Source organism: Equus przewalskii, chromosome 32, assembly GCF_037783145.1.
Source record: "Equus przewalskii isolate Varuska chromosome 32, EquPr2, whole genome shotgun sequence".
NCBI lineage: Eukaryota > Metazoa > Chordata > Mammalia > Perissodactyla > Equidae > Equus > Equus przewalskii.
In genome coordinates, this window is record NC_091862.1 from 9,455,158 (window position 1) to 9,479,969 (window position 24,812).

General features: G+C 49.2%; 2 protein-coding genes across 5 annotated transcripts in view; one reads left to right on the top strand and one right to left on the bottom strand.

The window, feature by feature from the left end:
• Nucleotides 1-226: 226 nt before the first annotated feature.
• DYNLT1 (dynein light chain Tctex-type 1) lies at nt 227-7,012 on the top strand. 2 transcript variants are annotated; one of them, XM_070602859.1, is made up of 5 exons: nt 228-342; nt 2,858-2,899; nt 5,686-5,809; nt 6,211-6,288; nt 6,586-7,012. In XM_070602859.1, the coding sequence occupies exons 1-5, from the start codon at nt 316-318 to the stop codon at nt 6,654-6,656; spliced, it is 342 nt and encodes a 113-aa protein (XP_070458960.1). In that variant the 5' UTR covers nt 228-315; the 3' UTR covers nt 6,657-7,012. The 2 variants fall into 2 exon arrangements, with proteins under 2 accessions (XP_070458961.1, XP_070458960.1); XM_070602860.1 differs by lacking the exon at nt 6,586-7,012 and having other exon boundaries at nt 227-342; nt 6,231-6,286.
• Nucleotides 7,013-7,720: 708 nt separating this feature from the next.
• Nucleotides 7,721-24,812, bottom strand: part of TMEM181 (transmembrane protein 181) — a 73,208-nt gene continuing 56,116 nt past the window's right edge. For all 3 annotated transcript variants that reach the window (XM_070602858.1, XM_070602857.1, XM_070602856.1), the window contains 11 exons: nt 23,435-23,515; nt 22,145-22,244; nt 21,443-21,573; nt 21,107-21,198; nt 20,055-20,112; nt 17,079-17,181; nt 16,443-16,494; nt 13,753-13,835; nt 12,451-12,540; nt 11,492-11,558; nt 7,721-11,074 (listed from right to left, as the gene is read on the bottom strand). In XM_070602858.1, the coding sequence (XP_070458959.1) occupies nt 10,996-11,074; nt 11,492-11,558; nt 12,451-12,540; nt 13,753-13,835; nt 16,443-16,494; nt 17,079-17,181; nt 20,055-20,112; nt 21,107-21,198; nt 21,443-21,573; nt 22,145-22,244; nt 23,435-23,515 (936 nt within the window). In that variant the 3' untranslated portion in view covers nt 7,721-10,995. The remainder of the gene's footprint in view (nt 11,075-11,491; nt 11,559-12,450; nt 12,541-13,752; nt 13,836-16,442; nt 16,495-17,078; nt 17,182-20,054; nt 20,113-21,106; nt 21,199-21,442; nt 21,574-22,144; nt 22,245-23,434; nt 23,516-24,812) is intronic.

Below are 24,812 nucleotides of genomic sequence, written 5' to 3' on the forward strand. Positions count from 1 at the left end.
GAGGGAGGGGCCCGGACGACACTTCCCCTCCTGGACTGGGCTTTGTACACGTGCTTCGTTTTCGTTGCGGCGGTTTAGGGAGCGACCGGGCTACCACGGAAACCGCCACCTCCAGGAAGACGGGAGGAGGTGTTAGTTCTGAGTCCCCGGCGGGTCCCGAACGCGCCAGGGAAGGGCGGGGCGACCCGGGGGGCGGGGCCCTCGAGGTGGGCGGGGCCGGGCGATCCGGGGGCGGGGCCGGCGCGGGGCGGGGCCCGAGCGCGCCTGCGCAGTGCGCTCTGCTCAGGGAGGCGGTGGCGACGCGCAGGAGGAAAGATGGAAGACTACCAGGCTGGGGAGGAGGTAACGGCCGGCGCGGCGCTGGGGAGGGTGGAGGCCGGAAGCCGCGGGCGCGGGTGGACGGCGGCAGCCAGGGGCGTGTGTGGGCCCCCGGGCCGCGTCTGGACGAGGGCGGCGGCCGGGCCCGGCGCAGGCTGCCCAGCGCTCGGCGGTGACCCCGGCCTGGCCTCCCCGGGCTCCGTGTCCCTGCCAGGGGGTGGGGCGCGGGCGGGGCGTGGTCCTGTCGTCCTCCGGGTGGGGCTCCGCAGCCCGGACGTCCTCCTCCTGCGGCCGCGCCGGGAGCATCCCTGCCCCGCCCGGGCCCCGCCCCCTTTCTTCCGGGATGCAGACCCCCACCCCGGAAAAGATGCTCCGCGTCCTGGGGTGGGGAAGACCCAAGGCCGCTCGTGCGTCTGCTGCCTGATGTTTTAACCCGGGAACCCAGAGTGACATGCACGCGTGACACGCACCTCCAGGCACCTCTCTCAGGTCCTGTCCATCACGGATTTGATGTAGACGTGCACAGGAGGAGACTCCGCCTTTGTCTTCCGCTCTGCACCGTGTTCTCCAGGCCGGTCCACCGTGGCCACCATCACTTATATTTCATTTCAGCTTGTTTGAGGTGCCAGTAGGACAGCTCATATGTGTGGGAAAAAAATAATCTCTTATTGCCACAGTGAAGAAGCAGGGTAAAGCATATAACGATTTGCCAAGCAGGAGACGTTCATTGTAACGGTGTGCTGTTAGAGGGGCTTTCCTTCCAGCTAACAGGCATTCAGGGACTACAGCGGGTGGGTGCTGCTACTGTAGAAGAATAGTTGCCCTTTTATTTCTTGCTAAATAATTATTCTTGTTGAAATTCAAATAGATTGAGTCCTATGTATTCTGCAGCATGTCCAAAATAAAAACTGTAGATAAATTTTGTAAGGTTTGCTACTTTGCAATTTTTGAAATTGTTTAAGCAGGAATGTTTTGAGGAAAAATATCTAAGGCTTAAGGACCGATTCTATAGTTTCAGTTTTGATCTGATTTCCTAACTAGCGGACACTTTCTATGGCAGTATCATCTTTAGTGTTTGGAAGCTGGTGGCAACCAAGTGAATAATTATGAGAAGACATGGTTCAGGAGCAGCCACTGTCAACTATTTTCTTTTTAGCTATTGAAAGTAGACAGGAGCTTTTCCCTGTAAACTATTAACTAATGTGATACTGGAAAATGGCTTGTATTATAGGAATATTGAGTAAAACTTTAAAAAAGGAAACGACAGTGTAGGAGAAAGCCCTTAATCCTGGCATTGTGATACTCTGCGTCCTAGTTCTGGTGCGCGCCAATGCGGTGGCTCAGTGACTTCCTTATGCCAGATCTCTGGTGCACATCTGTGAAGAGAAGGGCTGTGGTGGCCAGCATTCTATAGGAGATAAAGCCCTGAGTGCTTGACACCAGGACTCTCTTCTTTCTAGCAGGTGTGCCTTAGGTATTTACTGAATTGTCCCTGCCAGTCCTACTGACAGCCTCTGAACCAAGCCTTTTCCGCACATCCTCTGACTTCATATAGATACCGGGGCCTTTGTAACTCTCTTCTCAACTCCTTGTTCATCTTCTCTGTAGACGTTGAACTGCCCTATGGATTCTGTACAACTTCTCTACTTTCAACTCAAAGTCCATTCAAATGCCCTCACCCTATTCTCTTTAACCCCATGGAAAGTTATACAGGCACTTTCCTGTATGGTTTAGGATCACTGGAGTCCAGGAATGATTTATTCTCGAAGATAAGGCAAACTTTGGTTACCAAAGTGAGTTGGCTTCGTCTCCAAGGCTGACTTCTGCGTACAGCAAGTGAGAGGGCTTCAGGCAGTCGCCTCGGGATCCTCCTGGAAGGAAAGGCGCATCGCTAGAACAGGGCTGCCGTGGTCAGCCGCCCCGCAGGGAGGACTTGCTGCCCAGAGCAGGGCCCTCTGCCTTTATTCCTCCAGGATGCATATTGACGGGGGGCGGGGCGTCATGTCTACAGCTAAGGACTGTTCCCAGGACTCAGACGGAACCTTGTACCCATTCAAATGTACCATATGTAGAAAGAAAAAAAAGACCATTTATAAATTGCTGGCGCTAGGTCACGGCTGGCAGCCCACCCCCAGCTCATCCTGACTCCCTGGTGGACAGTTGTGCAAGCAGCTGGCTGTGTAGTCCTGAAGTAGGACAGCATTGAGAAAGAAAAATAATTATCAGGAAATAGTGTAATCGTTGTAACTTTTACCACTAATGGTGGTAAAAAAACAAAACAAAATTTCAAGCCTCCTCATCAGTTTCCATCAGGGAAAGCGTCGGTTAATTTCCACCAAAGTCAAGTAATGCATGAAGCTGCTGTGTTTGTTAATGATCCTAGCAGCTGGTTGAGAGACGGAATTCTGGTTTAAAGTGAAGTCAGTCTTTTGGATCATGGCACGATTAAATTTAGGATCATTACCTAAATTTGCATTAATCAACGCATGGAAATGGATCTTTGAAATCGATCGAACTTAACTGATTTTCTTCCTTACAGACGGCTTTTGTGGTAGATGAAGTGAGCAACATTGTAAAAGAGGTAAGAGGAGAAGTACTTTTTAAATGTTTGGTTAATGGCTTATATGAGTGAAAATAATGTGTTTTAAATACTGTCTTGGAATTGTTTCAACTGAGCCTGTGTGTTTGGGCATTTCAAATAACAGGTTTTACTTCAGTGAATATCTAGATAAGAATTACTCCCATATTATGTAAATTATAGATTTTAAATCAGCAAATTTTTTATACTAGCATTATTATTGAATGTTACTAAAGCTCGATTCTATAACCTTTTAGCATAAAAGACTCATAGTATACACATAAATATCCCAGTGTTTAATGAAGAAAGAGTGAGTATAAAAGAAACTGAACAACTTCTGGTTACTCAAGAGCTGGTGCTCCCGTTGGGGCTTACTCGTTTCTTCATTTTTCTTGCATTCCGAAACTACCCACTTTAGCGTTATTGACTGTGGTACCTCGCTTAGATGATGAGAATGGGAGACAGAAAAGCATATTTGTCCTTCATTTGTTCAAAAAATATATATTGAGGGGGCCTGCAGGGGGCTGCCCCTCAAAGAGTTTACTGTATGGGGCAGGGGCAGACGGACATCAAATCGTTCCGTGTGGCCAATGCCAGTGTGTGCGCTGTGGGGGCTTCGGCCCACCTAGCGAGTGCAGGGCCCCTTCAGAGCTGGAATCTGGAGAATGAGGAGCAGTAGGGTTCACTCAGCGAAATGGGGGGCACCCGTCCCAGGCCGTGGATCACGTGCGCAGGCTGTGGGGGGAGCGTGGGGGGCGTGTTTGAGGGACTGAAAGGGGGCGGTGTCACTGGACTAGGCAGAGGGCTGGGGGAGCTGGGGCCGGAGCGAGGCCAGAAGGGGGTTCCTGGTCAGCATCCCTTCCCCGGGGAGATGGGGCCCAGGAAGGGGAGCCACTGGCTAGGAGGAAGTCACTAGATGATCTTTACCATTTGAGGTTATGTATGTCACTTAGAATTGACACTAATGCAAAGTATTGTTAAACGCAAATTACTGACTAATGCCAGAGTGATGAAGAATCGCAAGCTATTTTTGTGAACAACATCAAAAAGCAAAATGACTTTGTTCTACCGTATGCATCATTCACCATCAGGCAGGATTTTCTGGTTCCTTTGCAGGATCTATAACAGTTTGCTTCTCACAGTTTTTCTACTAAATATAGTGTTTCCTATGGAACCAGTGGGGAGCAGGAAGGTGGGGAATGACGCTGGAGCTGGGAGAAGTGGAGTTGGTTTGTTAGAAAGGCCCCTTCAGCGTTGCTAGTTGTCTGCCTTACCTTTGACTTGGTTACCAGGCAGCAAGGACAATTGAATTTCCAGCCCCTGTGGAGGCATGAAGTGACATGGCAGGTGTTGAGGTGTTACTGTCACTTGTCTCACCAGCCTCGACAGCGTTTTTGCCCCTGGCAGTAAGTTAATTCTGCACTCGAGCTATTTTAAGTACTGGGTACTAGTAGATTTAGGTGGGTCCAAAATTGGAGGAGGTTTTCCTCCCTCCCTGAAAAACAGTGAATTTCAGAGTGTGTGTGCAGAGTTGCCGGAGTTCGAGGTCGAGCTTGAGTGGAGCTCCCCCTTCTTTGACAATCCCCAGATCTAGTAATACCCTGGTCCCTGTAAACTGGGAGCTTCTGTCCCCCTCCCCCACCCTCCCCCACCAGCCCCATTTTATGCCCTGAGCTGGGGAGGGGAGCAGGACATGGCAGAGGATGCAAACGAGCTGTGATAATGGGTAGAGGGAACAGGATACCAAATGACAAGTGTTGAATGTGAACTCTTAAGTCCTGGGATAAAAAGGAATGTCTACAGGCAGAAATCAGCGTGTGACCGTAGGTAGCTCTTTGTTCCTCAAAAGCAAGGTCGCTGGGCGTAAGCCTCAGGCGGTAGACCCATCTATCACCAAGGTGCACAACTCAGATCCCAGGACTAGTTTTCTCTGCATGTCTGAGGACAGAAGTTGGCCTTCACTGAATGTTTTCATTTTAGATCAAAGCTGTCATAAAAACTCAGTTTTCTGGTTTCCAGCACAGCAAGTTAAAAAGAGGTAAAGAAGAAAGCTGTTTAGAAGCGGGCACACTTGCATCAGCATAAGAGGCCCAGAAAATCATAAAAGAGACTGTCCTGACTATAAACTTCAACGAGAGTAGGGGCAGGGAGCATTACAGACCTGAGTAACCTTGAGCACACAGCTGAACCCTCCCCAGAACACCACACAGAAAGAGAGGACCAGGAATTTTATAATAGAGAAAAAAATCCATCACAAACTTAAATAAATTTTGGAATATACAGAGTTGTTCTTTAGTTATCTGAGAAATGCACTAAGTGGTAACATATTCCCAGGCAGTGTTGGATAAAGGAAGTATTTTTTGAATACATGATTATCTGGACAGTTTTGTACATTGTCCATTGTACAGACGGCTGATAAAGATTCCCACATCTACTCTGCTTTGAAGAAAGGAGCAGGCAGAGTGAAATATTTTCTAGTCTCAGGAGAAAAGTGTGTTGCTCATCTCCAGGTACTCAAAGCAACAGTGGACACTGCATCCAGGCAAAGTGTTTGAGAAATATGACAGAGCCTATGTGATTATGGATCTTTAAAAACACTATGAAACTGACTTGAATGAAATGTACACTGTGAAACAAAAGGTGCGTTTGCGGAGGAGTCCTGGAGACAAATAAGCCTGCAGTGCATATAAATTGTATTCAGCAGTTGTCAGGGTGATTGCCTTTCAGGGCTGCCTGGACGGTGCTGGGTGTGTCTGCCTACAGTGACCCCTATGTGCTCTGTTTTCTAGGCGATAGAAAGTGCAATCGGTGGCAACGCCTACCAGCACAGCAAAGTCAATCAGTGGACCACAAATGTGGTGGAACAGACTTTGAGCCAACTTACCAAGCTGGGAAAACCGTTTAAATACATTGGTAATGGATTTCTGTTCTTGTATATGGTGGTGGTGGTGCTTTCCTGATCAGAGGCCGTCCAGAGCAGGAGAGAGCGAGTGTGGCAGTGTGTGCCTAACGTCAGAGTTCCCAGGAGGAGTGGGTCACCTGTGGAGGTGACCGCCCACCTGGCCTGTTTGGCTGCTGGCCCAGCTGCAGGCATGGCACAGACTCCACAGCCTTTCAGATCAGCTGCTTTTAGAACAAGTGCGGTGTAGGAAAGGAAGTGTGGGCTTGTCAGTGTCGTGGGACCAGACAGTCTACCCCTGTCATTTGTAGTATGAACGTCAACCACACGATCTTCATACATATGCTACAAGTGGGCAGAAAGAAATTGGTGTTGCCAAGTAGATTTCTCTAATAAAAGTTTGTTGTAATCGCAGTGACCTGTGTAATTATGCAGAAGAATGGAGCGGGATTACACACGGCGAGTTCTTGCTTCTGGGACAGCTCTACTGACGGTAGGTGTCTGTTGTCTTGTGGAGCCTGGTCGTGGGTGTTTCCCCCAAGGCCCTGCTGAGATCTGGATGAGTCAGAGCAGCCTTTATGAACTCTGTGCTTGCATGTTGCATGTCTGAATGCATGTTTATTTGAGTCACCTTTTAATACACTCATAGGAAAAGACTTGCCACCTTTCTTCATTTGTGTACCATAAACAGGCAAGTACTTGAGTGTTTTGGCCTTAGTTGGAGAAAGGGGAAGCTCGGGTCCCCTGCTTTCTTGATGTCCAATGCCCGCCCGCCTCCCTCGTCCCGCAGGCAGCTGCACCGTGCGGTGGGAGAACAAGAGCATGTACTGCATCGTCAGCGCCTTCGGGCTCTCGATTTGACCTCGTCCAGCCGTGATCTCCTTTTGTCAGCTTTTCTCTTCCATCTTCTAACCACCAGCCATGAATTCAGTGAACACCTTTCTCATTCTCTCTAAGTGTGTTTTTTGTGGCACTCTCAAAATGCAGAGAAGAACCGAGTGGCCGCACTGTTGTACGAACTACACACCCTACTCAGAGGACTCAGCCACCACAGGCACAGGCCTGCACGCCACTTGTCTTAACTGAATGTTTCTTTTCAAAGGTGCTAAAAACTGAAATCTGTTGGTGTGAAACTTTCTCTACTCTGAAATGATTCAAACACACTAATTTTCCATACTTTGTACTTTTGTTAGAATAATAAATTATTCCAACTTAAAGTTTGTGTTTTTCTTGATGGTCTTAAATAGTGTCACAAATGAATTCTTCATATTTAGGTAGTAGCTTTGGAATCTATAAAACTGTGAAAAAGGAAAAGGCTTTGGTCCTCTTCAGTACAGTGATTTGCTAATTTCATTCATGGGACCAGGATCCTGCTGGCTTGCTGTGTCCTGATTAGATTTCTAGTCAGAAAGGGCACCCAGCCTTCAGTCTTAGGTTTCCCTCTTCTAGAGCTTGGCGGGTGGGACGTGGGCAAGCCGATTTATATTCCTGTTAGCCAGAGAGCTCTAACTCTCACGCATGGCACAAATCTGCAACACTACAGCTACTCCCACATTCTCTGTTTTTTAGTAGCAATCACCAAAAAGAAGTTTTAGCACTTTAGGGCTGACAGGCTGCTTTCACATCATTCATTTTGTATTCATAACAATTATTTCTCAATCAATCAGAAAATGTGTTTGGAGGTTGTCTGACTGATTAAAAGTCATATCCAAGAGCCAAGTAAGTGAAGATATGGGCCCCAAACTCTGGTCTGGTGACCTCGTCCTCAGTGCTCATCCCCAGGCCACCGTGATAAAGAGACCCCTGTGTGTCCACCTGCTGAAATGAGAAGCCAGCGCTCGTCCCTAAAGCCCTTTATTGAAGCACTCGTGTTAGAATGGCTGGAATAACACCACACGCAGAGAGCAAGCAAATCCAGATATATATAGGAGGATGGAATATTAAATATTTATTGACATGTACCAGAAAGGCAGTCTCAGAATGAAGCCATTCCCAAAGTGTAAGTTTGCCATAAATAAGCATTTATTCACTTTTGATTGATGATCATTCTATCATCGACATTACTGTGCTCACTGACAGCCCCAAGATCTAATACATATGTACAGCTTTCCTTTTGAGCTTAGAGTTGTTTTATTTTACAAATATTTACAGGCGTTTTGTAAAAGGCAGTTTTCAGTAGCAGAAAATCCTTCTGTTTCATAGTATGGTATTATAGTTACCAGGCTATCTAAAGTCAAATCAAGATAAACAGGATAAGATGTCACAGACTAAAGCCACTTCCCTTTGGCCTGGGGAAAAGATTTGTATCTTTTTTTTCAAAAGTCTAACCTCTAAGGCAACCAGTTTCTCAAATCCTCAAAATACCTAAATATACTTTAGTGTTTTAAGCCTAGTCTTCACTAGATGTCCCTTTGAATCATCCCTTCTCTGAGCTTCTGTGTTTTTCCCTGTGAAAGTAAGTTACCACATTATAACCTATTTAACATAACCGTACCTTCAGTAAATAGTTCATGAAATACTCAAGGCTGGTGACATTCATCTTGTAACCTGCCCATTTAGTGGGCTGGGTTTACACAATCTAAGCTTTTCTTGCAATCTGTAATTATGTACAGTAATTGAACAACCTTACAAACCTTAAATATAGTTCATGTCTCCCCTTCTCCAGCCTCTCAAATGGGGCGAAGAGAGAGAAAACTGCGTCCGTTCACTGCCGTAATGATTTAATAATAAATCAAGCAGACCTATTATCCACATGGATAATGAAGCTCTCCCTAGGGAAACTGAAATCCTGTGGTCATCTTCCAGGTTCCCCTAGACTGGACCAGTATAAAAATTAGTCCAAGATGATGTTATTCAAGCCATTATCACGGAAGAACTAAAGTCAGCCCTTTGAATTGATCATTTAAGTTTGCAAAACTTTAATACCCTCGAAGAAAAAAACCAATTTTCTTGCTACTGTCTAAAGTTTCCCGCAGACTTTAGTGTCTTAACTAATACCTATGACACATATGATACATGCTAAATGCTATGTACTTTAAGCAAAATTTTACATGGAGTATGTAATAAGTTGATATATACGATACACCAGAGAAGAGAAACTGAAAATGCATGATTTAATAAAAAAACATTTTCCCCTAAAGTAGGTACTTACGTAATTGTTTTACTTATCTCCAACTTAATTACAAAAAGCAAAGAAATCCTCCCATACTTTTCATTTCATTGCCTTGATGCCATGGTGCATCAGTGAAGATAGCAGTCATAGTTTATGATTACACTAGAGGACAAAGGCAAGTTTAAAAAGTTCTAATGTGTATGACTAAATGCCTCAAATATTTTACATTTACTGATAAATAAGAGCATTCCAAACCATGGACAATTAGAATGATTAAAACTTGTAAACTGTATCACATACTAGAATACATTAATCAACACAAGTAAGTTTTAATCAATTTACATAAAATTACTTATAGTTAGTCTTAATAAAAGTTGAAAATTTGGTAACAGAAAATTTGTTTCAATACTTCTGAGGACATAGAATCAAAAAAAAGCAATCACACCATTACAAATGTAAAAACCATGTAAACTTGAATTACCCTTGCAACAATACAGTTGTTTTAATTCAAACATTCATATTTACAAGGTTTTAAAAACAAATATAAATGGAATTCATATTAAAGGTACGTTATCATTAAAGTTTAAATCAAAAAGAGATATGAAGTCATAGTGAATAGTCTCGTGAACCTCTAGAAGGTCCCAGCACTAGCCAAAGTGGAAGGTAATTTTTACCTATGAATGGTCATTTGAGAGTGAATGCATAGATGAAGAAACGTGGGTGCTGTTTGCACACTGGGACAGTCAGGTCCTATACCTCGGCACCTGCCGAGATGGCAGAAATCAGGACACGTCGGCAGTGACCATACAGTAACTGTTCAAGAAAGACATTATCGTGCACACCAAAGTTAAAGCAGAGGAGACCTCTCTGCCAGACTTCTTTCTATACTCTGTCTTCAACAAAAACGAACTGGAAACTCTCCAGGGCCTTCGAGGACGCCACAGACTGAGCAGCTCCAGACAACTTTCCTCTTCCACGAGCAAGTCATCTGCTCACGGACTACTGTGTGCGACACAGAGGGCAGGGGCGACTCCCAACACGTCCCCTTCTACTCAACGGCGTTCTTCCCCAAGCCATCTAAAATCTAGTTTCCAAATGTGAAACTGAAAAGCTTTTTGGCAATAAAGAATCTATAATGTTATATCAATCATTTGTGTAGCTTTTATTAAAAAAATAATAAAGCTCTACAGGGTGTCATCCTTATCAGAGGTGCAGAAACTACTACTTACTGGAATTGCGATGGATACCCTCCTCCCCACCCCAACCACAGGGGCATCCAGTCATTTTCATGTCTGTACACACACGTGCACACACATGCTCACATGCACGCACACAGGCCCTTGGAAAACTATGGCAGCAAGGCCTCTCCCTCGAGCCAGCAGCTCGTCGATGACCTTACCCTTTTCTTCTGAACCTGATGGAGCTCCAGCGCACCAGCTCTGCGTTGGCAGCAGTGACGTGCTGGAGCCTGCCCACCCGTCATTTCCCTGATGAGCCATCACTTACATGTTTCACACGACAGTCAACAGTCACTTAAGATGCCCGGTGACCCAGAGCTGGGGCCGCTCAGTGGGGAAGGACTGCCCTCGTGAGGCAGCCACACAGACAGGCTTCCCTTTGAGTTTAAAGGGTCAAAAAAACCGTCCCACGGGGCAAGGAAGAAAGAAGAGGAATGATCCCATGCTTCCGACCTTATTCCTAAGGGCTTGCCATGAACTTGGAGTTAGTAAATTACTTTTTTTTTAAAGTACATAATTCTCTCTACTAAAAACAGGAGTCACTGCCTCCTCACCACTAAGAACAAGCTCGCTCCTGTCTGAAATCTTCGAAAAAGGATTTGGCTGTCTGAACTTTTTGTCAGCACCTCTTCTCAAATAAATGCAGCCACTCTAACAATAAATTGGGCCCGATGTTTAAATTTGTCCTCACTTTTGGTTTTCCTTTCAAAAATATGTAAACAAATAAGGACCAGGAAATCTCCGCTTATAAGACATGTCTGAACACAGGCAGGTCCAGGGAAGGCCAGGGAGTGGTGGCTGCAGGAGACCGCCAGGCTCCCCGACGACGTCTCGCTGACCCGCCGGGGGCTCAGTCGCTTTCAGACCCCTCCTTGTACTGCGCCCGGATGGCCTGGCCGTTCTGCAGGGGCATTTCTTCATAGTCACTCCTGTTACAAGAGAGACCTCTGATACCACTCAGCTTGTGATGGCTCTTTATTTATTCTTCTCTTCCACGTGCTCACGCCTTTCTAACAAGAACACGCTTCATAGCTTTGCTCTCTCAGCCTCTATCGCCAACTGATACTGCCCGCTCCTTCATCCCCCCACTCAGCAGCGGCGTCATTCCGACAGAACTGTTCTTCCTGTGATCACTCCCTGCGGGCGTTCAGCCAAAAGGAATACCACCCAACCTAAGCCGGAATAATGGGAACAACACCAGGCCCTCACGGGACACTCCCAGGTGAGAGACATGTTATAATACCTTGAAAATAATTTTAGAAAGACTAAACAACCTGTTCAGTAAACATGCCAAACCAGGCTGAATGCTCCCCATGGGACAGCCTTCAGAAGGGCCAGTGACTTACCCATAGATCACGTCATCGTCGGAGTCGTTCAGCATGGAGAACGCAGGATTGTCTTTCAGCTGGGACTCTGAAAACCAGCAAAAGCATTTTTTCTGTTATTAGCCTGGAGAGGCAGGATGCTGTCCGAGAACAAGGACAGGAGTCAGAAAGAGCTGGATTCTAATCACAGCTTCCGTCATTTATTATCTGTGTGACCCGAACAAGTATTTCATCTGCTGAGCGTTTTCTCATCTACAAGCCAGGGGTAGCATCTCCACTTCGCAGGCTGCTGTGAAGACGGAGTGGGAGCAGCTGGAGGAAAGAGCAGGCACGTGGCAGCTGTCGCCCAGGGCCTTTCTTCTGAGTCCACACAGGGAGCAGGACCGAAAAACAGCCCAGGCCACCGGGGCCTGCCTGCTGGCTCCCTCCCGTCCGTGGGCCTGCAGCAAGCCCCTCCGTCTAAGGGTCTTCCCCTGTGGCTGGGAGTAACTTTATCCTAAAGCTGCTGGGAAGCTCAGATGAGACCCTGTTCATGAAGGTGCTGGAGAGTTCGCGCAACAAACAAGTCAGGTGGTGGTCCTGAAATGCTCCATGCCCCGCCCAGGTTCCAGAAGCCCTCCTCTGCATTCCCTGTGCCACGGGGCTGTTTTGTTTTGGTTTTGTGGGGGCAGGATTGTACATTTGGCTTTCTTTTGAATAGTCAGGGCACTAGTAGTCAACAGACTTAATTTCACGTGGCCGATGGGCATGATGCTTGTGCTGGGACCCCCTAACAAGATAAACTCTTTCCTCTTGTGCTGTAACAACACAACATGTGCTGTATTCTGACCAAAACTCAGAGCTCACCAGGTAAACTGACCTCTTCTCTCACTGCTAAAGAGAAGGCACTGTGAATTATGGCGCCCAGCACCAGTGGGAACCCCGGGGAGAGGGTCCTGAACTTCTATCTGGCCAGCACCCCGGACCCCAGGGTGGCTTACCATATAGGGCGTTCCTCGATGGAGAATACACAAAGGCCAAAGTGTAGAGGTAAAAGTTCAACAAGCCATAGAAAGATAAGAATTCAGCTGGTGATACCAGTCAAGGAAATAAGCAATCCCGGAACACTATGTATTTGGACCTACCAGTCAGTGTCTGCTTTCAATCTGGCCACCCCTTCTCACCACCACTAGTCCTTTCTACTGCTAACCACCAGCTAGTCCCTCGGGGATCCTAAGACAATAGGACGCCCAGTGCAAGCCCACAGCCAGAGCTTACAATAACCTCCCAAGGTCACCCGTGATGATAAGGTGAACCAGACTCTCTCCATGGAAACCTCTGGAGGTGGCAGGACCTGACGTGTCAAGTTACACGCAAAGGGCCGGAAGGCCACGTACATATGGGCAAATCAAGAATGAAATGAGGGACTCGAACCACTACTCAAACCAGTCGTCCTTAACCTTTTCCAGATTACAGACCCCTTTGAGAATGTGATAAAAGCTTAGTGGGAAATTCAGTGACAAAGATTTGAAAAACAGTGCATTAATTCTAAGGATGTAAGAGGCCCCAAGGAAATAAGTCAAGATGTGAAGGATTAACCACGAAGCGTCCCCTGATGGGTGCCATCACTGACAGGGGCAGCGGGAGGCACAGCCCGGTCCGATCACGCGTCTGAAAGAGGAGCTGACCCGCAGGCACCAGCCTGCCCCACGGCCTCAGGCACACGCGGGGATGGAGGGAGGTGCCGCTGCTGTATGAGCCCCTCCTGGGGACACAGCTTCAACCACCCCGATCATACAACCCTGGGGACACTGCGGCTCGATGCATCTGGGTGACGCTAAGAGACGTCACTGGGGGAGGGAGGACCCTCCGATTGGGCCTCGGGCTCTCCACAGTGCTCTGCAGGGAGAAACGGCCAACCCCAGACCCACATGAGGTCCGGACCTGGAACCGAAACTGGATTCCTTGACCGTCCCCACCTCCCAGTGAGGAGAAAGGAGCGGGGTGGGGGCTGGAGAGCAGCTGCAGACGCTGGGTCCCTGGGCCTGAATCCACCTGTAACTGACCTTGGGGACTGCTTCACCTACGAGGCTGAGCCGCTGCCGACAGAGGAACGACGCTTCCCAGGGCCGCGGTGGGCCAGTGTGAGCACAGCCCCGCAGACAGGCGCGGGGCCCCCAGGGGCTCTGCAGCACAGGCCATGAGGAGGTGACCTGCCTCCCTGATGTTCACAGACCTAAAACGCTCCCCACTCCCTGTAGAGGGCCTCCCTGAAGCCTGACGTCTTCCAGTTGAAAGGATATAATTCTGGTAGTGAGTTGACAGTTCAGCTACAAAATTGTCCTGTAATACTTGTGCTCCGAACCTTAAATAAAGGATGACGATGCTGGAAAAGAACGGGGAGAACAACATGTAAAAATATAGCAAGAAATAGCACTAGCTTCCTATAGCTTGTTATAGTCACCCATTAACACAGCCTAGTCACTGTTATTTCTGCATGGGAACTTGTACGCAGGCTCGCACACACACAACCCCCGTTGCTGGGGTTTTGGTCTCAGATCCAGGAAGACCAGTTACTGGGACAGAATCTGGTAACTGACCTCGACCACGTCACCGTCTCCACTCAGGGGTCTTGCAGTGCCCCCTCGGCACCCGCTCCTCCCTCTCTCGCTCCGAGTCCATGCTGTCAGGAGCATCTCCTACAGCAGGGTACCAACTGCCCTGAGCAAAGTCTGCTTCTCCATCCTATTTCCCCTCCTTGGCACGTGACTCCCCTGTTCAGACACCTGCCTGCTGCTACATCGGACAACAGAGGCCTCTGACAGCACGCGCTCCACAGCCACCACGGCTCCCCGAGCCGCCCACGGCCTCCGATGGGCACCCGGCCTTCCTCTCCCCTCCCTGTGCTCCATTCTCCCAGCACAGCCCGCTGACTGATTCAGACAGATGGAAGTCAGATCCCATCCCCTCTCAGCTTAAACACAGGGCTCCCATCACTGAGAATACGGCCCCGACTCCTCACGGTGGCCCGAGGGCCCGACCTGACCTCTCCGAGGCCGCCTCCCTCACACCCTCTCCTCCTGCCATGTCCCTGTTCTTCAGTCATCTGCTGTCCCCGCGGCCTGGGGGGCCAGCCCCACGTATTTTCAGGGCTCCTCCTTCAGGCCTCAGGACAAACATCACCTCCTTAAAGAGATGTCCCCTACCCAGCCTCATCTAAAGTGGCCACTTCCCTCCTGCCATCGTCACATCTATTGTATTTCCATTATGGCACTTAGGCTATTTATTTACTGTGGTCACCGCATCCTCCCTTGGAATGTACATGCCAGCATGGGGAGGAAGCTGTCTGCCCTTTACCAGTGCAGGCACTCAGGAAATAGCTGTCGGGTAAATAAGCGATCCCCTTGAAACGTAAGTAGAGAAAGATCACAGAAGCATAACACCTTCCAAGACAGACCATACAGAGGTCACTGCTGGTAGACAGTGGCTCCCAACCTGTGGATGGGATAGTGTGAGGGTGAGGATGTGTGAGGGGTGTGTGTGTGTGTGTGTGTGTGGAGGGAGAGAGTGTGTGGGTGTGAGAGTGTGTGTGAGGGAGTGTGAGAGAAGTTACAGAGACAACCTGGATGCCAAGCGCTGAAGAGAGACTAGGTCATACACACACGTGCTGCTATTTTCAGGTGAATTTAGTTGCTGAATAAACTCAGGCTCCCTTCCAGGTCCACCTGAGCCACACACTCCGGTAAGTAATGCATGCGACTCCTGGAGGGTGGTGGCTGGGCCTGGATGCTGCCGAGAGGGGTCTTCCCACTCCACGAGGCTGGGAGCCCCCAGCAGACTTGGAGAGCCAGCCACTCAGAGTCCCCGTATGGCTCCCACCAAGGAAGAAGGCTGACAGCCATTTACTTGCCATCTCAACAACCCAAAAAGAAGTGCAGATAACTAGAATTTTTTTCCCTCCGGATTTTGATTTTAGGAAAAAGAGACAAACCATCAACAACCAAACAATTATCTGGAATTCACTCAAAGAAACAACTTCCCGGGCACGCTCCGCTCCGTGATCACCAGGCCAGCACACCCCGGCCGCCCTGGAGCCTGTGGCTGTCGCAGCATGGCCCTGGCCTGCCTGGGGGAGGCCTCGGGCACGGCCTCGCCGGCGCACAGCATCTCCTGCCCCTCTGGCCTGGCACCGATCTCACCAGTCACCAGTGGGCGCTGCTCAATGACGTCTGTCGTACTGAGTTCAAACAAAAGGAGCTCCTGCCCACAGTCCTGTCCTGGGAGCATCGGGAGGACCAGGAGCATGGTGCATGGCACAGGGTCCTAACTCTCTGAGCGTCTGACTCTGCCACACCTACGCGGCACACAGAGCGGGCAGGCAGCTCAGCCAGCGCCGGGGGGCGGGGGTGAGCATTAGTCCAGGCTCCCCACCTCGGGGCACGCACGACAAGATGGGTGCTCTCGCCAGGGACACACCGAGGGCCCCGCCCTGCCTCAGAGCCCTCATGAACGTATTTGGCTGGAAGGACCCTAAAATTCACTCCGTAAAAGGCGAGAAAAGATACTCATGAAAGTAAAATAAAAAGTCACAGTTTTGCTTCTTTCGAGAAATGAAGTTTCCTCCTCAGCCATAAACAAAGACAAAACGTGCAACAACATGGATGGCCCTTGAGGGTATGATGTTCAGTGAAAGAAACCAGACACAGAAAGACAAGCACTGCATGATCTCACTCATACGCGGAAGATAAGCACACGGACAAAGAACAGATTAGCGCTTACCAGAGGGGAAGGGGCTGGGGGGAGGGTGAAAGGGTAAAGAGGCTCATAGGTATATGGTGACGGATAAAAGCTAGACTGCTGGGGGTGAGCACGAGGCAGTCTATGCAGAAACTGACAAATAAGATAAATAACGTACACCTGAAATTACACCATGTTATAAACCATTATGACCTCAATAAAGTAATTTTTAAAAAAAGAAACAAAGTCTTCTTACCTAATGACAAGCACTACAAAAGTCAACGCAGTCAAAAATTTTAACCTGAGATCTGGAAAAGAAATGAATGCCCCTGTTAATCATCTCAGAGACCTTAAACATAAAGACAAAAATAAAGCAAAACCCCCTCGACAAAAACTCTCTTCCCTCCGGACTTTAAACCTGTGTCCACCTGAAGCCCAGGAGAAATGCCGCGCCACCTCCCCAGAGCCCAGGAGGGTCCCCAGCAAGGCCATGGCCATTATTATTTGGTTGTGACAGATCAGGTGACTTGTCCTGACTCAAGGCCTCAGAAAACCACCCCAGCTGGCTCCTCCGCAAGGTGCGATTCTGGAAGGATCCAGGCAGTTCCAACAGCCACACTGGCCCCGGGGCCCTGGCTGGCTTCCAGTCCACAAGCTTCTCTCCAGTGCTGGCCTGAGGCACTGTCCAAACGGCCCAGAACTACCCATCAGCCCTGCTGAGGGTCCCCAGGACCACAGGCACTGGTCCCCAGCCTGTGGGAACAAGACACTTCTCTGGGTCTTCCCCCTCCAGGTCAGGCCACTTGCCTGGTGGACTCCAGCCACCCCTCCTGCCAGGTGACGTCACCCCCTGACCCACCAGGCACCGGGCAGTCTGGGAAGTGGCGCTTACCTACGTAAGGCATGTGGCGCAGCTCCGAACAGGCCCGCACGATCAGGAACAACAGATATAAGATATACACAGCTGCCACCACCATGAAGAAAATCTTCATTCCCTGGAACAAAATAAGACCAGCGCTGGAGTCAGAACAGGCACTCGGTGCCGCTTCTCCTCCCAATGGCACCGTACACAGGAAAGCCACACATTTATACAGAGACCCAGGACCCCGAGGGTCACTCTACAAAACAGAACAGGAACACGCCCACCGCTCGGACTCTGCCGAGTCACATGAGCAAGGACCCCAACACCTCCACGACACGTGTAAAGCTCCCAGCACAGTCACAGGCGCTCAATAAACAGCAGTGGCTACTACTCGTCCATCTCCTGGGGCGAGGGCTCGGCGCCCTGCCCTGCCTCAGAAGACCCTGGCACGTGTCAAAGGAAGAATCCAGGACTGGATCCTGAGACACCCTCGGGCAAGGTCAACTCTCCTGGATCTCGATTTCCTTATCTGTGGAATTCGGGGATTGAACTGGATCATCTAGAAGGCGTCAGGTCTAAAATGACACCGCTCTGTGATTTTGTTACAGGAGGAATGAGAACTTTCTTCCGAGGTTAGAAGCAGGACAGGGAAGTCGGGCTGACGGAGACGAGGCTCCACAGGATGAGCGATGTGCCCTCTCCTACTAGAACCTTCCGCTAGAGTTCTAGGCTCCCCTCCATGGAGCACGCCTTCCCCATCCCATCTTCCCATCCCTGCCCTTTCCTCTCAGAGCCGGAATCCCCCTCTGGGGACAAAGGACGGAGCCAGGACTGCCAGTCAGGAAACGGGGAACCCTAACTTTAGTCTGGGCTTTATTTTCTCCTCTGTAAAAGGAAGGGATTTCACGGCATCACTCGTGGGTCTCAGCTTCCTCAAAGTCTCTGATTTCCAGTGTCTCCTTTAGTAACAGACTCTGTCTGTTCTTCCCAGAGGCTGCGACCACTCCCGAGCCCCCAGCGGCTGGCTTCCCCGACGGCCTGGAAGGGGACAGAGGGCAGCCGCCTTGCCCAAGTCCTGGCAGGTGCTGGCGCTGTGCCCAGCTCCACATCCCAAACTCGGTCCTCACAACGATTCTTCAGGGAGGGTTCCCCGATCCTCCCCATCTTGCAGATGAAGAAGAGAGGACTAGGGAGGGAGGAGGATGCCATCGGGACCAGGTCCCACCCCGAGGCTGGCTGGGGAGCCTGCCCACTAGCCCCCTACTGGCCCTGAGGTTCTGCTCTGCTGCTCCCCGGTGTGGCCCGGGGGTCCCTTCGCCGCCCCTCAGTTTCCTCACGTGAAACGAGGGGACTGTACTAGACAAAGCTCCAATAACGGTAGATTAGCATGAATCTGTACTATTTTATCTAAGCCTGGGAGTTATGCTCACCCAGTAGCTCAGAGGCCATCTGTCACCAGGGTCTGCAGCCCCTGCCCGGGGAGGGTGTTGGAGCTGTCCTTCCTCTCCCTTCCTTCACTGGCCCTGCCCCTCACACAGCGTGGCCGGGGCCTGCCAGGGCGTCCAGACTTCCTTCTCAAGCACAGCCCGGGGGTCTGCCCTGAATTGGTCTCCCTGCCCGGCAGACGCCGATCGCCTCCTCCTCGCGGCCGTCCCCACCCAACTCTGGGACAGTGTCTCTCTTGCTGGCCCAGAATTCCTCCTGATTCCTCTCGGCTCAAGGTGCAGCCCCTCCCCCAAAAACTTACTGAAGCATTATAAGTTTATTTGTAAAATAAAAAAGCATTATTATTTATAAATTCAATTAGCCTTAATTAAGGCTAATTAAATGACAATTAAAAAGGACAAAAGGCAAATAGAGACCCACCTCCCCCCAGTAGCTTGGGCCTGCTGTCCGTAAGGACACATCTGGCAGGACACCACACACTCGGGGACACTGTCTTTATTTTCTAAGCCTCTGCTCCCGCACAAGGTCATACATTCTATGAGGACAGAGGTCATGGCATGTCGTTCTTCAGGCACATATCCAGTGACCTTCAAAGCTCCTCAAACTTATCAGTAATGCAATGGAAAGGCTGGCGGTCCCCTCTACTGGCTTCGGTGGAGACAGGAGCTCACACAGTGTCAACACCAGTTAACCTTCTTTGCAACACATCATCATTCACCAAACTTCCCTCTTCCTCAGAGGCCATTCCCACAGAGAACCACTGATTTATCAGCTCACAGGAAAGCCTTTCAAGAGAAAGCCACCCTCAGGACTGACTGTCATTTGCGGGCCTCTGGGTAAAATAAAAATGCTGGACCCCTTGTTCAAAAAGTACAAAGAGGAGCCAGCCTAGTGACACAGTGGTTAAGTTCACGCCCTCTGCTTCAGCAGCCTGGGGTTTGCAGGCTTGGATCCCGGGTGTGGAGTTACACACCACTCCTCAAGCCACACTGTGGCAGCGTCCCACATACAAAGTAGAGGAAGACAGGCACAGATGTTAGCTCAGTGACAATCTTCCTCAAACAAAAAGAGGAAGATTGGCACAGATGTTAGCTCAGGGCCAATCTTCCTCACCAAAAAAAAAAAAAAAAAAGTACAAAGAACTTCAGGATGGCAACAGCAGAGCATCACCCCAACCTCCAGGCCCTGTGGCTGTGGGCTCACAGCCCATGAAGATGGCCCTGGCCACACCATTCACTCTCTGGAAACCTCCCTGCTACTTTAGAGAATAAAATGAATGAAAATGTTTTCCTAATTGTTCTACAATGTTTCTCAAATTTGACACACCCTCTGTGCCCGTCAACCATAAACCAAGGACTGGGAGTGCCAACATAGTTTTTAAAAGTTTAATTTTCATACTACTCAAACACATTTTTTCCAAATTTTCTAACCATGAACTTTCTATAGCCCTTCCCAAATAGCCAGTCAGCAAGCTCATATCAACAGCACAAGTTATAAAATTCAGTAATTTTTTTAAACAACATTAAAAAAAAATCCTCCGGCTTCATTGACAATCCTCACCTGAAAATTTCCTGTGTCAACTCGATACTGGTACATTGGGTCGTGCAGTTCATTGACTCTACAACATGATGTTACCAAAAATCAGAGATTAATAACAAGTTCACTTTGTATTTGATACTTTCTCTCACTTGGCTTTTTAAAAAACTTATAAACTACTTGATGACCAACAATAAGGATTTTTAAAAAGTAATCCTGAATTTATGAGAAATCCTAAGTTTCACATTGAAAATACACACAATGCTACTAACTTAACTCTTTGTCCAGTCAACAGCATTGTGAAGGCAGTATTTTTAATTATGAAAATCCCTATGCCATTTTCCTTGCGATTTTAAGAGCTGTTTTCTGGGTACCATTTCAGTTGCATGCATGGGCACGAGGAAATACACCAGTGCACAGAGAAAGCAGTAACAGCAGATATAAACTTCTATGAAGTTCATTTTAAAGTGAAACTGGGGAGCTGAGATGACAGGAAGGCAGGCAGAGGGAAGTGGAGAAGATGAGAGCTAAGTCCTGTCATTACTGGGCCATGAAATGAGATGTGCCAGGTGCCAAAATCATACGCCTGAAATGGAACTCGTTTCTGCAGAAAATCCTATTCGGGGGAATCAGGCTGTCACTGCATTAGGCTTCCGTGGTGCTACCATTTCATACAAGGACAAAATGAGAATAACGATAAACCTTGGGGCAGGTGTGAGGATGGGCAAGTTTACAGACACGAGACCACGGAGAAACCACACATCTGGTGGACAGTAGGGAGCCAGGAGGCGATCTGAGCATCATTTGTAGAAAGGAAGTCTTTACCTCCCCAAATGAGGAATCTAAAACAACGTGGTCTTTTTCATTCTCCATCTTAGACTAGAAGAATCAGGCATACGTCTACAGGCCACTCAAGCAAACACAAATCTTGAGTTCAGGTCACACGACCAAGTCTTGAAACACTGGTGACGGATTCCTTTCCGGATGAGTTCACAAAATACAGTCACACTCTGGATCTGTGCCCCTTGGTCAATGCTCTCCACAACCAAAGTTCCATACACAATAAAATTACTCACGTCTGCCATATTCCTAGTGTAACAGAGGCCAGCCACAACAGTCCAACGATGAAGAATTTGGGCATATAGAAAGTCAAACACTTCCTTTCTCCCTAAAAAGCAAAAAAAAGGTAAGAAATAAAGAAGGTAGTAATTCTAGCAAATGATTAACCCCTAAGAGACCACACTGGATCACAGACACTCAAAGCCTTTCTACATAGCGTGCATTCTTCTGTTGACTCTGAGGCTGAATACAGGTTCTCAAGGCCAAGTTCATCGTAAGGATCACCACCAGAGTATGGAAGAGAGGACTGAGTCTCCGACTCCGTCCGGCAGTGCTGGGAGCTGATGGCTCACCTGGACCCGTATCCCGTGGTATACACACAGCCAGAAGAGCAGCAGGGCACACAGGAAGACAGATTGGAAGAGATCGTCCAGCATCCCTGGGAGCCAGCTGTTCACCAGAAAGGAGAGGGGGAAGAAGGGATCTGGAACACGAAAGGCAGAAAAGCCTGATGGAGGCGGGCTGCCAGCGGCCAGCAAAGGGCACCGGCCCCCGCCTGAGGGCAGAACTCACAGTCACTCTCTCCCCAGCCAGAGCCAAAGGGAAGGTGCTGAACTAAAGGCTGTTTTGTTTTTCAAAAAACCTAAAAGCCCATGAACAGATTGCTCCAGCGATCACTATGGAGCGCCGTCTGCTCCTGCCATCCGCTCCTCCCCGCGGGCCTGGGGATCCACGCGGCCGCTCTGGAGGCAAACGCTTTCTGGCGCAGGAGGGAGGAACAGACGGCAGCGTTTGCCACCTTCAGCCAAGTTCCAAGACGCCTGTGCCTGGAGCCCTTCCAGCCTCTAACTACCACAGCGACTAGTCACTCACTTATTTGTGAAGGCTGCCGGGCCCCCACTGCGTCCTGGGGCAGCATCGCTCACGCCGCAGCGAGGGGCGCTACCACCTGCTCCTTTGGGGTCACTGGGCTCTTGTGAGGCCAGGCCACCTCTAGGATGCCCTCCAGGTTTAAATTTTAAAGGGGAAAGCTCCAAAATAAAAATGGCACCTACCGTTGTAAAGCAGCAGCAGAGGCAAAAGAATGGACATCCACTTCTGCTCGATGCCCCAGTCTCTCATGGAAAACTTCCGGAGGGAGTGTGCAAACAGGCACTGCAAACCAGAGCAGCCCCGTGACCGTCCTGGCTTACAGCCGGCTTAGCATCGTGTGACGTCTTCCACAACCGATGGTCTAGGTGCCAGCCAAGACCTCGGAGTTAAGCCCTTGCTGAACCGACTCCTGAGACCCTCAGTGACAACTGAGATGAGAGGGTAAATGGCCGCAAAGAGGCCACGGAGAGGAAGGGCACAAGCTGCTCCCACCAGGGCAGGAGGGGACAAGGAATGTAACGGCCATCAACCCTCCACAGAAGGAAAGAGCACCCACCCCTCCCACCGCCTCCGGGGGTGCTGCTCCTTAGTAAGTTCACACGGGGGAGCCCTGGGCGTGGCCGGAGACTACAACCCTGGGCACCCTGCATATTCTAGGGGCCGTGTCCTGCCCTCCACCGCACCAGGTCCAGGTCACCACATCTGCACTTTCCTCCCACGTCCCCCATGAGCCTGTGTCCTGTACACGGTTAGTCTGTGAAGCACCAGGTGTTCCTTGGGTGGGGACTGGAGCGGAGAGTGGACCTATGTACTAAATGTCACCCTCTGCATCAGTACAGGCCAGCAGCTGATGTGGGCAGAATACTACCCTTCAGATGGCAGCAAGTCACTAAGGGAGGCACAGTGCCTCTCCCTACAATTTATCAATTTCCACTCCACCGACTGGGCCTCTGCGAGATCACATGTACTCTAAGGGTACCCCAAAGTCACAGTGTCCCTGTGGACGCTGGACTTGGATCCCAAATGAGCCAAAAGCCTGCTCCTCCAAACCCACTCATCTCTGGCCTTACTCCTGAAAAACCCAAAGACGGGAGGTCTGGCATGACTGTCCCAACGTAAAAACCCGAGGATGTGCTTTATTTGCACTCAAGGCCGCTCGCACAAGGCAGAAGCCCTTCCACAGGATAAATGGCATTTGTCGTTGCACACTGATGAGAAGTGACTAAACAGCCAGTGACTGGTATCACACTCCGCAGAAGTCCTTACTGAAACATACCACATGCTTCCTTTTGCACGGAAGCATCCTAGCAGACACACACAACATTTGGTAATATCAGGGTGGCCCACTGGATGGAGCGTCTCAGAGTTCTGATAAATCTCCCATGTGGTTTGCACGTAGATAACCACGATTCATAAACTAGCTTTGCCCTTGTCAGTGTCCTCACGTGGTCCGCCAGGTGAATGGCACTCACAGTGACAATGAAGGTGAGCACCACGAAGACGAACCGGAACCAAATTTCCAACTGGGAAAATGCAGGGTCATAAGTCTTCCACTAAAATGGAAAGCGGGAAAACAATTTGGAAACAAAAATGCATCTAAGAGGAAGTACACCAGATTATTAATAAGAGTTATCGCTAAATGTAAGACCACACATAATTTAAAATGTTCTTTTTCCTTATATTTTCTTACATGTTCTAAAATTTTCGCACTTAGTATATTTTATTTTTATATTAAAGAACACAGACTTTGAAAATCTTAATTACCAAGAGTTGAAAACAGTTTTAAATAGGGTTCCACTAATGATGGATCTGGCACATAAATTATTCTATAATCATGATACGCGCAATTGGCTTTTAAGTCTCATACAAAAAAAATTAATACTGTCAAACTCTTTATTAGAAGAAGCCATGCTTTCCACTAGAAGAAACAGATTTTTAAAAGATGCAAAAATGTGAGTAGGTAGGATGTTCTAAAAAAAAGATTAAGTGAGACATATAAATATTAATCTGAAACCAAAAAAGTACAGTACAATTACAGTTGTCAGTTCTCATGCTGCTGGGTAGTTTCGTTCACATCAAGTGTATACCCAACAGCCGAGGATGCAGGCACCACGTACTGACGGAGGCAAAAGGCGGCCCTTCCAACCTCGGCCACACACCCCAGGACACTGCCCTGCACTCGGCCAAGAGCCCTATCACTTTAATGCATTGAATTAAAATCATCTGAGCCACTTAAAAAATGCACTTCAGAACGGACCGAGTTACAGACACAGGATTTACCTTACTTGCCCGAAACATTAAAAAAATACATACACACACATATGGTTTAAGATGCTGGACACGAGGCAATGAAAGACAAGAATCTCTGGCTGATGGGAAAGAGCTGCACCCTCCTCTGGTTGCCCCAAGCCATGGGGGGAACCCAAGTTGAGCCCAGTGGTCTCCCTGAGACGTGAACATAACTGCCAAGTGTCCAGGGAAACAGTACACGGGCCACGATTCACAGGACAGAGCACTGAGAGCTGTACAGAGAGAGCTCTGGACACCTGCCACCGTCAACCCCTCCTGTCTTCACCTGAACGCTGACCAGAGCATGCGTGTGAGTAAGCACCCAGGGCCGGGGGAAATCCCTAAAAGGATCACTGGCACGCACAGAGGGCCAGCAGCAGTGCCTGCTCCCACAGCAGAGAGAAAAAATGCACCATCAAAGGGGTATTGGAGAGGGGCTGGCCCCGTGGCCGAGTGGTTAAGTTCGCGCGCTCCGCTGCAGGCGGCCCAGTGTTTCGTTGGTTCGAATCCTGGGCGCGGACATGGCACTGCTCATCAGACCACGCTGAGGCAGCGTCCCAC